The sequence below is a fragment of the Passer montanus genome, unplaced genomic scaffold (assembly GCF_014805655.1).
Source record: "Passer montanus isolate IOZ18808 unplaced genomic scaffold, ASM1480565v1 scaffold39, whole genome shotgun sequence".
In the NCBI taxonomy this organism is placed as follows: Eukaryota; Metazoa; Chordata; class Aves; order Passeriformes; family Passeridae; genus Passer; species Passer montanus.
Genome location: NW_024368707.1, coordinates 6,074,436 through 6,091,541, shown reverse-complemented (window position 1 = coordinate 6,091,541; position 17,106 = coordinate 6,074,436). Strand labels below are relative to the sequence as shown.

At 42.9% G+C, this 17,106-nt stretch overlaps 1 protein-coding gene across 2 annotated transcripts; it reads left to right on the top strand.

Annotated features, from left to right (window-relative positions):
* Positions 1–1,491: 1,491 nt before the first annotated feature.
* Positions 1,492–16,829, top strand: USF3 (upstream transcription factor family member 3). 2 transcript variants are annotated; one of them, XM_039717790.1, is made up of 5 exons: positions 1,492–1,614; positions 3,547–3,575; positions 5,989–6,071; positions 7,067–7,163; positions 8,231–16,829. In XM_039717790.1, exons 1-5 carry the CDS (start codon positions 1,568–1,570, stop codon positions 14,695–14,697), a joined length of 6,723 nt encoding a protein of 2,240 aa, XP_039573724.1. In that variant the 5' UTR covers positions 1,492–1,567; the 3' UTR covers positions 14,698–16,829. The 2 variants fall into 2 exon arrangements, with proteins under 2 accessions (XP_039573724.1, XP_039573725.1); XM_039717791.1 differs by lacking the exon at positions 3,547–3,575 and having other exon boundaries at positions 1,561–1,614.
* Positions 16,830–17,106: the final 277 nt, after the last annotated feature.

The window sequence follows — 17,106 nt, the reverse complement described above, 5'->3', positions numbered from 1 at the left end:
TAACTCATCTCAAGAGGGTTGTGTCCAGTTTTGTGATGGTGTGAACACTGTTGTGTAGGTGGAGTTGAATTATGTTCCTGAAATCTTCAGGCACTTCGAGTTCCCTGAGTTGGATCTATTCATAGGTTGTTTCCTGTTTGCTTTATTTTATGGTTTGCCAACATCTCCCAAGTCTTTCCTGGAACAGAGAAAGTACTTCACGATTAGAATGGTAAACAGCACAATATTCAATTAACTTCTAGAGCATAAAGGCTGAAAAGCAGTATCTGAATTCAGTTCTGATACAATACAGATTATTTCTGTTAGTTTGACACACACAGGTGTGTGCACAGAGCCCTTTGTGAAGTATATGCTTCAGTGCTTTGGGAGCTCCATAGGTGTCTGGTTTTCTGGTTTGTAAGGATATTACTTTGGGGGTTTGTTTTTGATGTCAGTGCCAATAGTGGTAGACTCAGTTTACATTAAGAACTGCTTGGTGTTTAAAGTTATATTAAAAACCACCTCCACTTCCTTGCAGTCCAAGCACACAGACAAAAAATACCCTAAAGATATGAAGCCTGTTGAAGGAAGCTTTTTGGGAGGAGCCAGAGAAAGGTGAAGCCATAAGGAGTTTGAGGGCCCATGGGAAGAGTTGCAATAACAGGTTGGTTGGTGAGAGAGTGAACAGAGCTGTGGAAGTAGATAGGGAGCTCAGACATATCAAAAACCAGATCTGTTTTTTCCTGTTGTCATCTATGGTATACTTATGTCACTTGCTCTTTGAAATTTATTCCTCTGGTAGATATGTGTTCAACCATCATTGACTTAATCTCATCTTTTGTGTAGTTTTATAAGGTTTTTGTTTGTCTAAATATAGGCTACCGATCTGTTCAAGAGGAGGACAAGTTAGATGCAATTCATTAGGCTGTTATGTATAACTTTAATTTTAGCTGAATTTTACATATCTGAGAGGTTAGGGGAGATGCAATTCATTAGGCTGTTATGTATAACTTTAATTTTACATATCTGAGAGGTTAGGGATGTCATTTTTGGTTGTTTTGAGGTGTACAGTAATTTAATAGCAAGTAAGTTTTGTAATCTGCTACATTAAGAGCATTCTAAATTTGTAGTTAATGAAATGTCCTCATCGTAGCTTGTTTTTTGCTTAGCATTCATACTTTATTTTGAATTGGGAGTTGAATGCATATTCAGTGAGGAAGGGCTGATAAGAGAGAGTTCAGCTGTTCCTCTTCCCATTTGAAAAGCAGTCTTGTACTCTTAACTATCCTTCTTGTTTGCTGCAAGTGGTTGGGATTATAATAGTTTTTAAATTTGAAGTAATTGAGGAAATGGAAACCAGTCTTGATAGGTAATGTGCTTAATAACTTCTTGATAGGTAATGTGCTTAATTTTTAATGTCACAAAATCAACTGCTCTGAGTCAAGGGGATCGACTTGTGCCTACACTGTAGTAAGGCTCTGTCCTTGTGCTCCAAGGCAAAGCCATGTAAATGTCATGGGCTAAGGATTCAAAAAGGAGTTGTTAATTCCTTCCATGATTTTTTCCTCAGGCTCTCTTCTCCGAAACCATGCCAGAGATGACAGAGAATGAGACACCTACTAAGAAGCAGCATCGGTGAGTTCCTGTGGGAAAAGGACTATGTCTCTAGTGTGCAGTCATGTTGCAGTTACAAAGTTTCTGGCTAAAAGTTTGACTATAAGGGTATGGACAAGAAGTTCTGTGTGTTCATCAGGGTTGATCCAAAAGTTTCTCTCTTGCCCTGTCTATGCCAAACTATTTGTTAAAGATATGTGTACTTGGGTGACTTAGGCAAAAGAGATTCTTTAATTATTACACTGACTATTCCGACGTGTGTAAAACTGCATTGCTGCATTGGTTAGAGCACAGCCTCTCTTTTTGTGGAGGCTCCTTGTAGGTATCGGGGGGTAACTATACTAATTTTGACAGGATCATTTAGATCTCTTCCTCATCTCCCAGTGGAATATGGATCTTACATCTCAAATCTCTGCAGGAACTCAAACTACACCTTGAGGTTGTACAGCAACACTATGACCAAAATTTGTAACGAACTGACTCGGTCCTTACTAGAACTTTTCCAGAGTTTTGTTCCTTTGTATTAACATGGGTGATCTAATACCTGATTGGTAGGGGAAGTCTTCAGTCCTTAGTTAAATGCAGCATTCATCTTACACTAGTTAACCATGTAGGATATGATTTATGATCAGGAAAGCTCATAGAGAACGTTGATTTGTCCTACAGAAGGTTTTTCAGTCTTCGCAGATTTGGCGACTCTTTCTTACCTGACCAATAGAGTATTTTGTGTTCTGTAATGGTAATGTCAACCAAGGGACATCTGGGTCTGTCCAGTCCTTATATTCCTGTGCATATTTAGTATTAATGATCATCTTTAAGCATTGTTTCTTAGCAGATGTCTCTGGGTCTGACCTGTAGCAGTAGCATTACTGTCTCTAATCCTTGTCTAAGTTACTCTAGGTGCAGGCTATCTTTAGTGAGTTACCAGAAATCAGTATCAACTCAAAGCACAAAGGATATACTGTGCCTCATGGTAATCACACATCTTCCACATGTATCACGCATTCTTACCTCAGATTCCTTGTTACATCTGGACTGTTCTGTGACAGGCAAAAAGGACAGCGGAGGATGTTACTCTGCTTTTTGCATGCCCTGGCAGACACCTTTGCATCTAGAGTGTGCTGCGGGATAGAAGCTTTCTGAAATTGTTTTTTTCTGGAATTTTGCTTTTTCCAGAAAACCCATGCTTTGCTTTACTGTACTTCCTGGAACTATTTGTCTTAGTGCATGTGTATAGTACATCTTATTTATATATGTAGAGTATACATTTGAAATTTACTGACTGCCAGTAAAGCGATTTGGGGCATTGCACAATGATTGTTGTCATCAGTCCCAGGTGAACATATGAAACCAGACACAACCCTCACATGCCCAAAAGACACCTATTCAGAATTTTGAGACAGTAAAGAACAGCAGCTGGAGAGGAACAGTATTTTTGGTTTCTCTCACAAAGGAAGCCTCTTTGACACCAGAAGCTATGATGTTTGAAGTCAATGTGGCTGGAAAATCAACTTGTATGGTAAAGTTTTCTCCTGTTTCAGTGATCCAGTGAATGTAAAAGCAACATTTCAGACAAATACTTAACTGTCTTGTTCCTCAGAAACAAAGTGATTTTTTAAAAATCTTTGGCCTTTTTGAACATTGCATAGTGTAACAGGAACATAAAAACCCAGAGCTCCACTATAAATATGTATGAATAATCAAGTGGAGCATTACACTGTGCCATGTTATATTGCAATTGATTTAAGTCTGACCATGAACAAATTTTTGTTAGAAACTCTCTAATACCAATGTCTAAGAACATCTGATTGTGACTTCTGCTTTCTAGTTCACAGAGCAGGCTATAATATTTAGTATTTTTAGCTGTAATAGAAATAATATAAGAAATACTTGTTTGTGTGCAGGTCTTTAACCTTCAGTTTCACATGAGTCTTTTCCCTTTATGTTTCACAGAAAGAAAAACCGGGAGACACATAATGCAGGTGGGAACATCTTGCTTTGCTGTTTGGTCTGGAAATAAGCACAGACACTCTGGAGTAGTAAAACGTACTTTGCATGAGAAGGTTCATCCATAGGAGTTTAGTACATTGAAAAAGTCTCACCCTATCAAACACTTTTCTGTGTCCTTGCATAAAATAACTGTGCAGATTGTTTCTAGTTTGCTGGTTTCCACAGTACAAAGTTAAAGTATGAAGGAACACCTGCCTTTCCAAAGCTAGTAAATTAAGTAAACAATTTCAGCGGTGTTCAATTTCAAAGGAAAACAACTGCACAGGCATTCACATACAACTGATATCACCTCTGTCAAAACAGAGACAGGTGTCCTACCTGAGAGCTTTAGAGGCTCCCTGGATTAGAAGTATTATTCTAGCCTATTCCTAAGGCACCACTTGGATGTTGACACCCCAGAAATTCTGTGCAAATGTTGACTGTGTGTTGTTGGCAGGAGTCACATCCCTTGGGCAGCACCCAGTCAGTGTCTAGTGCCAATGGCATCTTCTACAAACAGGAACAGAAAGATGGACTGGGGAAGAGTCTGGAAGGCTTTGGCCTGGTTTATCCAAAGAAATTGATTGCAGTTCTTCTTCTACCTGAACAGCAGCATGACGTGATCTTCAGAAACTCAGCTGGAAAAACCACTGAGCAGTTTCCACATGAAGCCTGAGCTGTGCTGTGCTTGTTGAGTGTGCTCAGGGTGTGGCAAATTTCTTAAGAATTAAGAAGAATCAGGAAACAGTCTTATCAAGTTTACTTCTAAGATGGTTGGCCTCATTGGAATTCCTGTTTCACTTGTTGATAGCTTTCCAAAATCTTTATTACCTGGGCTGAACTCTGCAGTATGTGGGAACCAGCTCTTTCCAAGCCTATACTTTCTTAGTCATTAATATATGGAAAAGCTGAGGAGAGTGTTGCAAATATTACCAAAACAAAAGAGTAGCACTTCACAAACACTGTGATATGGGTATGTATTAGTAAGATATCTAAAAATTAAATATTAAATGTTCTGTGTTTTAATTTTCACAGAGGTGCTCTAATTTATATGGTAAATTTCTTACATAAGAAACTTTGTCCTGCTGTGTTCAGTGTATTTAGGCCTGTCTCTGTCAATGCCAGCAATCTTTCCTGAAATACAAAAAAAAAATTGTTTGAGAAAGGTAAATTGAAGTGACAGGCTACTGAAATAAAACTATTTAAATTAAATTAGTGAGTCTTTTGTAATGGAGCAAAGTGAAGTACACTAACCTGCAGGTCTTGGTTCGTTTCTGTGTGCCACCAAAAGCAGAGCAACTGTACAAATCAAAAGGTTCATTCTGCACCATGAACGAATAACGCAATGGTTTGAGTCCTGACAAAGCTATGACAACTTTCTCCTTTTTTTTTTTTTTGAAAAAAGACATCTATAGTTTTAGATTTGCATAGAACATAAAAATATTTCAGTAAAAAAATAGCTACATGAGAGTTAATATATTTGAAAGAGGCTGCTCTTTGTGGTGGATGGAAAACAGAGATACTGTCTGTGAAAACCACTCCTAGACTTACAGTGTAGACTCCTTCTGCCAATATTCAGACCTATTGAAGAGGTAAATCACTAGAAGCCTATAAATGAAGCATTTTCTGACCTTCTCCAAAATAGGTAATTCATTGGAACTGGTCTCCATTCAGTATTTTCTTTACTCCCAGCCAGTTAGACACTATGGAACAGTTAAACCTTTGGACATAGAAAAGAGTAACTGATTGTCCATCTACCTAGAGCTTCAGCTATGTTCAGTGTTGGCTGGCTCCTCTGTTAATAGAAATGTAAAATTCAGCCTGAAGACTCATAAAATCTACATTATTTCTCTTTTGGTGCTAAATTTGACATTTGAATTTAAGAGGCATGGGTTCGCTTCCCAAATCTGAAACTGATTCTTTCCATAATCTTTGTTCATTTGCTTTCTGTATGCGTAGATTTAATCAATTTAAAATTTAATCTGCTTTATGAAGAGAGTGTCATAAAACTGTGTTAGAAAGCAGTTTCAAAACCTGAATTTTGAGTTGTAGGAACTTTTTCATGAAGGGGTTCAAAACATCCCCACCTTTTAAAGGCTATTTACATTATGGCTCTTTGATTCCGGTGAGTATTAATGAGTAATTAATTACTTTAGAGGAACATTTTTCCTCGTGAAGGGGTTCAAAACATCCCCACCTTTTAAAGGCTATTTACGTTATGGCTCTTTGATTCCAGTGAGTATTAATGAGGTTTACTTTAGAGGAACATTTTTCCTCACTCAAGTTACTCCAGGTTCCAATGTGTAATGAAATAATGTATTTATGAGCTCTTGCATTATCCTAGTTGTGCTTCTGTTGTGCTGACTTGCCCAACCAGATGACACAGTACATATTGTTTTTGCTTAGTGGAGAGACATCGAAAGAAAAAGATTAATGCTGGGATAAACAGAATTGGAGAACTCATTCCCTGCTCTCCAGCACTTAAGCAGGTGAGTGTCCATCCAGAGGTGCATACAAGTTTCCTGTGAAATGTCCAAATGTTTCTTTGTCTGTAGAAGTATAAATACTTATTTTATTATTTGTATTAGCAAGAAGGAAAAACTGTCTGAATTAATATACTCAAAAATATCACTAGTTATTAAGATGGAAGTTCAGGGTCACATGAATGTAGTTTCACAGATTTTGAGCATTATATCTGAAAGTGTTGCATATGACTGCTATATTTTTGGCATCCTTCATATTGCTTGAAAGCAATTCAGAAACTGAAATTATAATAATAGTAATTTAAGACGCTCTCCTTGCAAAAGATGTAGCAGGACAAATGCTTTGAGATTGATGCACAGAAGCATCTTTTTCAAGATAGAGGAATCCCTAGCAGATACTATTCCTACTGAACAATAGAAGAAATTAAGAAATGAACAAAGGTTTTGCAGACAGAATAAGCATAGCTTCATGAAAAGATGATTGTGGAGGGGTCATTTTCTCTTCCCATATTCCGTAGTATACTACTCTCAAAATTATGCATATATCTCCCTGGATAGTTGTTCCATGTTTGTTGCCTTTCTAATAAAATATTTACAAGGCAGTATCCTGGAAATCTCATGTGATGTTTATTAGTGAACATGAATTTTAGGCTGATCAGCAAGAAAGGATGTTGGCTGTTCAGGATGTGTGGCCTTAGTATCTACCTCTGGCATCAGACAGTGTCAGCTCCAGCACTGGAAATGTTATTCTGTAAAATCTCACAGCATTTTAGGGTCAGCATCACTCACAAAACCTGTAGTTTCATCTTACAAAAGCAACCAAACCAAAAAACAACCTCTAAAAAACCCAACCCAAACCAGAAGGAAAGAAACTCTTCCCAGTGATATTCAGAGCATATTTTTAAAATAAAAATCTCTTGGAGTAAGTGCAGCCTCGTCACTAATGGATTTACAAATTCTAGACCTTTCTCCTATTCTTGTATGTGTGTTTTCTTCTACAGAGCAAGAACATGATCCTGGATCAGGCCTTTAAGTACATAACAGAAATGAAAAGACAGAATGATGAACTTCTGTTAAATGGAGGGAACAATGAGCAGGGTAAGTACAGATGCTGGTGGGGGCTCTAGAATTTCTGTCCCTCACTTCTGCTGTGTCTCTGTACTGACTAACAACAAAGCCTGGAACCACACATGGGAATCCCAAGAAATTAAGCAGGAAAAATACAGCTGCTTAGGATATCTTGAAACAAAAAGCTGACAGAATGCCCAAGTGAGTGTTCTGGCACGTAGCTATCAGATAATGAAGCAATTGCATTGTGATGTAAAGTAATTACAGAGCTTATAGGTGATGTGGCATCATCTGGTAAATTCTGCCCCAGTTTATTCTACTATGGTGACCAGAATGATTTCTGACAAACTTCAGTTAGATTTTTTTTCATTGAAAAGATGAAGTTTTCTTCATTCATAAAGCTTTTTTTTTTCAATTTGAAAAGCTGTAAAAGTTATAACAGCTCATTTTATAAAAATATAATGCATCATATAAAATTTACTTGAATAAATCTGTAAAAGTACAGTGGTGAAGGTGTGGCAGAAATCATCTCAGGGCTAATGTTGGGGTTTTGCATATTTATTTCTGCTTTATTGTGATTTTCCCAGTTTGGTGAAACATCTCCCAAGTGCATTGCCAGTTTTTGTGGCTTTACATGAGTGCTTTGTATTTCATTTTGTCTGTAATTTTTAGATGTAATGAAACTTAATTCTTCTGAAAAGTTGTAAGCTTATCAATTAAAACAATTTTGGTGTTTGCAAAAGAGCATGGAAAAGAAAAAAATTAATGTGCTTTTCTTTCCTTCAGGAATTAAACAATTTTGATTAGCATTCAATTTCATCTGGGATAGTCCTAATGTTTTTTCCTAAATAATTTGATATAATGGAGTAGTCTGTGAAATTAATTTACTTCCCCATTCAGTAGAGAGACTTATCAGGATAAAAGCACATAGGTTGTGCTAACCATTTGAAAATAACATACATTATTAACAATTTATTCAATTTATTTCTACAAATTATTTCATTACTACACAGTGTTTGCTCTCTAAATCATGTGGTAACATTATTTCATTATTTGCTCTGGTGCTGATGTAATGGAGTGTTTTCACTGTTTTGTAGCTGAAGAGATAAAAAAACTTCGGAAACAATTGGATGAACTGCAAAAGGAAAACGGGAGATACATTGAGCTACTGAAAGCCAATGATATTTGCTTGTATGATGACCCTACAATCCACTGGAAAGGAAACCTCAAAAATGCCAAGGTCTCAGTTGTTATTCCCAGTGATCAGGTTCAGAAGAACATCATTGTCTATTCAAATGGGACTCAGCCAAATGGAAATAACCAGGGAGCATCTGTGCAGGGAATAACGTTTAATGTCGGTCATAATTTACAAAAGCAAACAGCCAACGTTGTGCCAGTTCAGAGAACTTGCAACCTAGTGACTCCTGTGACTATTGCTGGTATTTATCCCACAGAAAATAAGCCATGGTCACAACCTACAGTTTCTCCACTGGCTTCTGCTCAGACAGCTCCAGCGGGGAATGTTCTTGAGCTCTCCACCCCGGAGAATGAGCGAAGTATGCCCACTGCTGCTCCTGCCAGCTCACAGGGCACACCTCGGCCTGCAGCAGAGCAGGAACTACAGTGTCCTTCAAGTAATGCACCACAGAATGAGCAAAATCCCCCCAAAAGTAAAAGTGATGAGGAGGGCACTAAGTCAACAAAGAAAACGCTCCCGCAGGGAACCAGCCTTCCTTCCAGTGCCTCCATGGAAGCCTCCCAAGGTCAGCAGGTGAATGCGACTTGCTCAAATACACACAATTCCAGAAGTGACCTCCAGGAGAGCGGTGCCATTTCAACCACAGACACAGCTTGTGTGCCACCTGTGAGGCTGTCTACTGCAGAGAGCTGCTCTTCTGCAAATGTCCCCAAAAGTACGGACGTGGTCAGCAGTGCTGGCACGCCTGCGACGTCTGCAGCAGAAGGAGTTAAGGCTGTGACAGCAATAAGCACTCTGGCTGCCAGTCCTCTGGAGAACTGCTGGTCTTTTTCAGGCTCTTCAGGTGTTGGCACTTCAGACTTGAAAAACATGAGTAGCCTTACCCGGATGCCTTCAGCTGGGAACACGCAGACCACGTGGACCACCTTGCAGCTGGCAGGAAACACGGTTCAGCCGCTGAGCCAGACGCCATCCGGGATAATGCCTGCCCTCCTCAACGAGCCAGTCAATGGTGCTGGGACTGTGTCTTCTGCCCACAGCAGGCCTTTGACTACAAGTATCAGTTTGCATGCTTCTCTGCCTGGGGATGGCCAGGCAGCTGAACAGATTGTAGTTACCTTGCCCTCGTGCCCACCTGTACCTATACAGCCTTTAATCAGCCAGCCACAGGTTAAAGCTCAGGCTGCAGGAAGTATCCTTCCATTAAACTCAGCTATGCAGGTGATTCAGATGGCTCAGCCAGTCGCCTCGGCTGTGACAGGAGCACCAGCTAACCAGAATGTCATCATTCTCCAGCCTCCAAACCCTGCTCCGTGCCCACCCATTGTGAGAGCGGAAGTTCCCAGCCAAAATGTTAGTCAGCAAATTGTAATTATACAAGCTGCAAATCAGAATCCTCTTCCCCTCCTCTCTGCTCAGCCTTCTGCTTCTGTAAGAGTTCCCATGAATGGGCCGACTGCAGTCGCCAATTCCAGCGGCTCCATGCAAAATGCCTCCCTTCCACAGACTTTTGGAGGGAAACACCTTGTCCATATATTACCAAGGCCATCTTCTTTGCCATCTTCTAGCTCTACACAGACATTTTCAGTGACAATGTCCAACCAACAGCACCCTCAGACTATTTCATTAAATGGGCAGCTTTTTGCCTTGCAGCCTGTGATGTCTTCATCTGGAGCCTCAAACCAAGCCCCTATGCAAATTATTCAGCCCACCACCAGCGAAGATCCAAATACCAATGTTGCCCTCAACACATTTGGTGCTTTAGCTAACCTCAATCAAAGCATATCACAAATGGCTGGACAGAGCTGCTTGCACTTGTCTCTCAGCCACCCCACCAATCCTGCAACTGTCAATAACCAGATTGCCACAGTTAACTGTGTGTCATTGCCAACTTCTGTGGCATCTTCAGTGCCTGCAGAGGTTTCGGTATTAACCAGTGCATCTAATTCCATAAACGCTTCCCCGCAAAAAGCGGCTGCTGGCTTGCCATCCAGTGCAAAATCAAAAAGGTCAAACAAAAAGCCAAGCACAAAGAAACACCTAACAGTCAATAATAAAGTGTCCTGCCCAGCAGTTCCTTGCAAGGATGCAGGGAAGGTGGATTGTGCTCCTGTGGAAACGGTGGCCAAGCCCTCAAGTGGCAAAGGGCCACCAGAAAACGCCCCAGCAGTGTCACAGGCTGTATCCACACCGCAGGCGGGCAGCACGGCTGCATCGAGCGGCGTCAGCATTTCTGGCTCTCCTTCCAAAGAGGCTGCAAGCTCCGAACAGGCAGTGAAAACCCCCTCTGCTCCAGAGCCAAGCATGGCAGAGGTGCCTGCTTCCTCACCACTGGAGTCTGTAGTGTCAGAGCAGCTGCTGCTCGCTCCCCCACTGGCCAAAGATGCTGCTCCTCGCCAGCAGGCCCAGGGATCTCAGAGCCACCCAACTGCCTCTGTCCCATCAGAGTCTCCCAAACCCTGTGAACCCCCCAGCACCTTAACATCCTCTGGTAAAGAAGCACAGGTTACACATTTGCAGGTTGCAAATGGGACTTCAGCAGCACAGAGCAACACAGCAGGTCATACTTCCAAGGCAGGAATGATTTCGGAGTCCTGCAACGTTGCACAGGATTCCTCAGTGGTGATGCAAGATGCGGACTTGTTAGAAGGACAGGGTCTAACCAAAATGCTGTCTGATCTCACAAAAGAAAGAACAGCTGTGGAAAAAACCTCTTCATTTACTGTTCAGGGGGAGCATTCTAATTTTCCTATGGAAAACTCTAAATCAGCAGAATCAAATGTTGATTTGCCTGAGAAGCAGGAACTCTTGTTGATGAACACAGAAAGTGACACTCTCTCCCAGCCTCACTCCTGCATCTCTGATCAGGAAGTAGTCAGTGCTTCCCTTATTACGAGCAGGCAGGCAGACTCCCCCATGTCAACCAGCTCTGGCAGCAGTCGAGGCTTCTCTGTTGCATCTATGTTGCCAGATACCACCAGAGAAGATGTCACAAGCAGCACCTCTACCAGCACCTGTAACAGCTGCACATTTTCAGAACAGACTGACATTGTAGCTCTTGCAGCCAGAGCTATTTTTGACCAGGAAAGCCTTGAGAAAAGTGGAGGGGGAATACATGTTAACACAAGGGATGTCATCTCTAAGTCTGAGGTCGCACCTTTGGAGAGAGAGCAACAGCCTTTTAAACCTCAGTCAGTGAAAGAAAACAACGCAGGGCCACTGGAAGTAGCACCAAACAAATTCAGCACTCATGAAACAGTACAGACCAATGTCAACAGGCAGGTGGAGAAGCCAAGCTCCTCTGTAGGAGGTGTAGAAACATCAAACACTCCTTTGCAGATTTCCACTTCCCAGACACCCAGCATAACCAGTCTAAGCGTGAATAATCTGATACACCAGAGCCGCATTGTCCATCCCCTGGTGAGTTGCTCGGGTTTATCCCAGTCTTCAGAGCCTGCAAGCATCCCTGCAACCGTTAGCCTCTCCCTTCCATCTAGCACATACATCAATCCGTCTCCAGGACCTGCTCTGATGAGTGAATACGCTCAGGAACAACTGAATGCTATCAGGGCAAGCAGCATGCAGGCTCCCCAGCTGCAGGAATCACACTTAAAGCAGCAAAACCATGAAGGTCGCAAGGACTCTGCCAAGAGGGCTGTTCAGGATGACCTTCTGCTTTCTACAGCAAAGAGGCAAAAGCAGTGCCAGACAGCACCCATAAGGCTTGAGGGGATGACGCTGATGAACCGGACACCAGAGGGTATTGCTGATCAAACACAGATGCTGGTTAGTCAGATTCCTCCTAATTCATCCAACTCAGTGGCACCAGTGAGCAATCAAGGGCACGCTGATGGCCTCAGTAGGTTATTCCCACCCAACAGCAATTTCGTAACGCCGGCTTTGAGACAAACTGAAGTTCAGTGCGGTTCTCAGCCACCGCTTTCAGAGCAGCCAGGCCAGGCAGGGCAGCACTTGCAGCCAATCCAACACGCCCCTGCCCAAGGCATCTCTCACCTTCACAGTAATCACCCGTACTTGAAGCAGCAGCAGGCTGGGCAGTTAAGAGAGAGGCACCACTTGTACCAGCTGCAGCACCACGTCAGTCATGGGGAAAACTCAGTCCACTCTCAACCCCACAGCGTCCACCAACAGCGAACGATACAGCAGGAGGTGCAGATGCAAAAGAAACGGAATCTCATCCAGGGAACACAAGCCACACAGCTTTCTCTACAGCAAAAACACCACGGAAGTGATCAAACACGGCAGAAAGGTGGTCAGCCCCATCCTCACCACCAACAAATGCAGCAGCAGATGCAGCAGCACTTTGGAGCTTCCCAGCCTGAAAAGAATTGTGAAAATCCTGCAACAAGCAGAAACCACCATAACCACCCTCAGAGCCATATCAATCAGGATATTATGCATCAACAGCAACAGGATGTTGGCAGCAGACAGCAAGGTTCCACTTCAGAACACGTGTCAGGGCACAATCAGATGCAAAGACTTATGACCTCAAGGGGCTTAGAGCAGCAAATGGTGTCCCAGGCCAGTATCGTTTCCAGACCATCAGATATGACATGCACCCCTCACAGGCAGGAAAGAAACAGAGTTTCCAGCTACTCTGCTGAGGCTCTCATTGGGAAGACACCCTCTAATTCTGAGCAGAGAATAGGGATATCTCTTCAAGGCCCTAGGGTTTCTGACCAGCTTGAAATGAGAAGCTATCTTGATGTTTCTAGAAGTAAAGGGTTGGCGATTCATAATATGCAGGGCCGCTTGTCAGTTGACCACACAGTTGGCTCGGATGTGCAGCGTCTTTCCGATTGCCAAACATTTAAGCCCTCTGGACCCAATCAACAACCGACAGGCAATTTCGATGTACAGGCTTCAAGAAACAGTGAAATTGGCAATTCTGTGTCCTCCCTCCGGGGCATGCAGTCACAAGCGTTCCGAATCGGTCAGAATGCTGCGCCATCCATAGAGAGGCAGAAGAGACTGCCCTACCAGCCAGTACAGGGTATTCCAACGGGGAATACCCTGCCATCGAGGGAAAACGAAAACACATGCCACCAAAGTTTCATGCAGAGTTTGCTCGCCCCTCACCTTGGAGATCAAGTCAGTGGAAGCCAAAGATCAATCCCAGAACATCAAAGGAACACACAGTGCGGTGCCTCCTCCACAATCGAGTACAACTGTCCCCCAGCACGGGAGAGCGTCCACATCCGAAGGGATGGTGATGGCCAGAGCAGGGAAAGCTGTGACATGTCCATTGGGGCAATTAACACAAGGAACAGTTCATTGACTATTCCTTTTTCGAGTTCTTCTTCCTCAGGAGACATTCAGGGTCGCAATACAAGCCCAAACATCTCTGTGCAGAAGTCGAACCCCATGAGGATGACAGACAGTCATGGAACTAAGAACCACATGAATACACCCGTGTCCAGCAATATGCATGGAGTTGTGAGGCCGACTCACCCTCACCCTGCAGTTTCTCATGGAAACGGCGAGCAAGGGCAGCCTTCTGTTCGTCAGCCAAACTCTTCGGTCACTCAGCGCTCGAGGCATCCTCTGCAAGACAACGGAGGTTCTAAAATTCGTCAGCCCGAAAGGAATCGATCCGGAAATCAGAGACATGGAAATGTCTTTGACCCTAGTCTTCCCCATCTTCCTCTGTCCACCAGTGGCAGCATGATCCTTGGGCGCCAACAGTCCACGATAGAAAAAAGAGGAAGCATTGTCCGATTTATGTCTGATGGCCCTCAAGTGTCCAACGATAACGCAGCCCCTGACCAACATACGCTCTCCCAGAATTTTGGATTCCCTTTCATTCCGGAGGGTGGCATGAATCCACCAATAAATGCTAACGCTTCTTTCATCCCACCGGTCACTCAGCCTAGTGCCACTCGGACACCAGCTCTAATCCCAGTTGATCCTCAGAATACACTGCCGTCCTTCTATCCACCTTACTCTCCTGCCCACCCTACCCTCTCCAATGACATTTCTATCCCTTACTTTCCCAATCAAATGTTCCCAAACCCAAGCACGGAGAAGCCGAGCAGTGGAGGTTTAAACAATCGATTTGGATCCATTTTGTCTCCTCCCAGGCCTGTTGGTTTTGCTCAGCCAAGTTTTCCTTTGCTTCCAGATATGCCACCAATGCACATGACCAACACATCACACTTATCCAATTTTAACTTAACTTCTTTGTTTCCAGAAATAGCCACAGCTCTTCCTCCAGATGGCTCAGCGATGTCACCTTTGCTTTCCATTGCAAACACATCTGCTTCAGATTCTTCCAAGCAGCCCTCAAACCGCCCAGCCCACAATATAAGCCATATTTTAGGTCATGACTGCAGCTCAGCTGTATGAAAACTGGCAGACTGACTTCTGGTCTGATTTGTTGTTTATATATTTAAGAAGAAGGAAGCAGATCTTTGTGTCACCCCTGGAGAGACCATTCATAGCATCACTGTTTATTTGCCTCAATGTATGTGTATGGTACTTTCCATATTCCGATGTATTTCCGCCCACCTTACTGACTCTAAAGCACCAGTGCCTATAGCAATGCTTACTTACTAGGAAACGGTAAGGATGCAACACAAGAGCTGTGCAAATACTGGTTGTTGATTTTCCAACAATCAGGTTTGATGTCTGGTTGTCCCAAGGTAAGGGCCGCCCTCAGTAATACATGGAGTGAGAGCATCCGTATGGAGATAGGAAACAAGTGCTACAGGTGTCAGTTTGTTCCTGATGTGTTTACCTGCAGCTGCAGAGGAGCTTGGAATGGTTTGGGTTTCTCATTTTCCTTTGTAAAGTATCTTCAGGAGCTTCAACACAAGTCAAGTCTGTGTTAACCCAGTGCTAACTGGAAAAGGCATTTGTTGTGCAGCTTTTGTCTGTCTCAAGCTTGTCACGTACACTTAACTTAAGGCTGACTTTACCTGGTGAAAATTACTGTGTGCTCCCATGGTCAGCAATTAAAAATACTGTTTTAGAAAATTTAGATTTCTTTAACCCATGACTTTCTGTTTCTAAGAATCTTTTTGGATCTGTTTCAACAGTGGCTTCAGTTACTGCTGAACTCAGTGTTTCAGTATAGCTCACAACTCCTCATGCAGTCTGCAGAGACAGCAGCCCTGTTTGTTGCCATTTCATTGTTGATTGCTGCAAGTTGCCTCAGGGTGGGTTTTGTACCTTGTTTAGCACCTTCTTAATATCTTTTTTTTCCCCCTCTCTACTTTTCTTTGGCCCATGCTCTAATACCAGCTTTCTGTGAGTGACAGCCCTTTGTTGTACCAGGCAGCACACAGGAGGAGGACTGAGCCTGTCGCATCCCACAAAATGAGTGGAGATTCCTGGGGGCACAGTTTTTACTTGATATTGCTGATAGGATTGAGTCTGAGTTAATATCAGTACTCTGCACTTGAATGCACCTTTTATCTAAACCTGTGTGATTGAGGCTGAAGGAGAAACATGGATGTGTTGAGAGTGAAACACACAGGAAGACATTGGGATTTGAGGAAGGGTGATGTGTTTGTAGATGCATGAGAGAGGGAGTGAATGTGTGTGTGCTGGCTGAGTCTTCAGTACTTTCACAAATTTTGGTCCTAATTCTTTTTAAAGGAAAGGGAAGAATTAGGTAAATTTTATTTATTTAATGTCTCTGCAGTGTGGTTTTTCTTCTAAAGGGCAGAAATACTTGTCTTTTATGTGTTTGGAAGTACCATTCTGGGCTTGATTCTTCAAACAACATAGTAACTTGAGGTTCCCTGGCATGCAGTCATCCTCTGCTTGTGTGTTGCTCACCAGTGCATCATCTTGTTGCTCCTGGGACCTGTCAGAAGCTCCTGGTGAGGGCATGGGCAGGAGCAGGCTCCCTGGGATTTTTTGTTTTGTTTCTTTTTCTTTGAAAGGTGGAAAGGAAGATATTCCCCTGTGTCAAAGAACAGGACCCACAAAGAGGGACCTAGAACAGTTTTCCACAGCTGGACTGCCCAGACTTTGGTTTTGCTAAGCCCTTTTACACTGATCCAAGAAAGTAAGGAGGCTTTAACATGAAAAATAATTGGGCTGTATCTGTAGTCTGTCCTGATGTCTCTGCTCCTGTAACTTGTGGTTTGGTGTTTTCCTGCAAGGTGAAGTAAAACAGTTCTGATCCTGGTTGGGAATCACAGAATGAACTAGGTTGGAAAAAACCTTTGAGATCATCAAGCCCAACCCATGACCTAACCTAACCTCCTCTCATCAACTAAACCATGGCACCGAGTGCCATGTCCAGTCTTTTCTAATGCTGACTCCACCACCTCCCTGGCCAGACAATTTCATTGCCCCATCAGTCTTCAGTGAATAATTTTTTTCTGAACTTCCCCTAGTACAGCTTAAGAGTGTGTCCTCTCATTCTGTCAGTTGCTGCCTGGAGAAAGAGACCAACCTGGCTACAACCATCTTCTAGGGAGTTGTAGAGAGTGATAAGGTCACCTCTGAGTCTCCTTTTCTCCAGGCTAAACCATGGCACCAAGTGCCACGTCCAGTCTTTTCTAATGCTGACTCCACCACCTCCCTGGCCAGACAATTTCATTGCCCCATCAGTCTTTCAGTGAATAATTTTTTTCTGATGTCTAACGTGAACTTCCCCTAGTGCAGCTTAAGAGTGTGTCCTCTCATTCTGTCAGTTGCTGCTTGGAGAAAGAGACCAACCCCACCTGGCTACAACCATCTTTTAGGGAGTTGTAGAAAGTGATAAGGTCACCTCTGAGTCTCCTTTTCTCCAGGCTAAAC

Bases quoted from the DNA above. Each gene is read 5' to 3' on its own strand.
- USF3 (XM_039717790.1), top strand. From the start codon at position 1,568: ATGCCAGAGATGACAGAGAATGAGACACCTACTAAGAAGCAGCATCG. The intron at 1,615-3,546 runs GTGAGTTCCTGT...TATGTTTCACAG, and splicing joins CCTACTAAGAAGCAGCATCG to AAAGAAAAACCGGGAGACAC. The intron at 7,164-8,230 runs GTAAGTACAGAT...ACTGTTTTGTAG, and splicing joins TGGAGGGAACAATGAGCAGG to CTGAAGAGATAAAAAAACTT.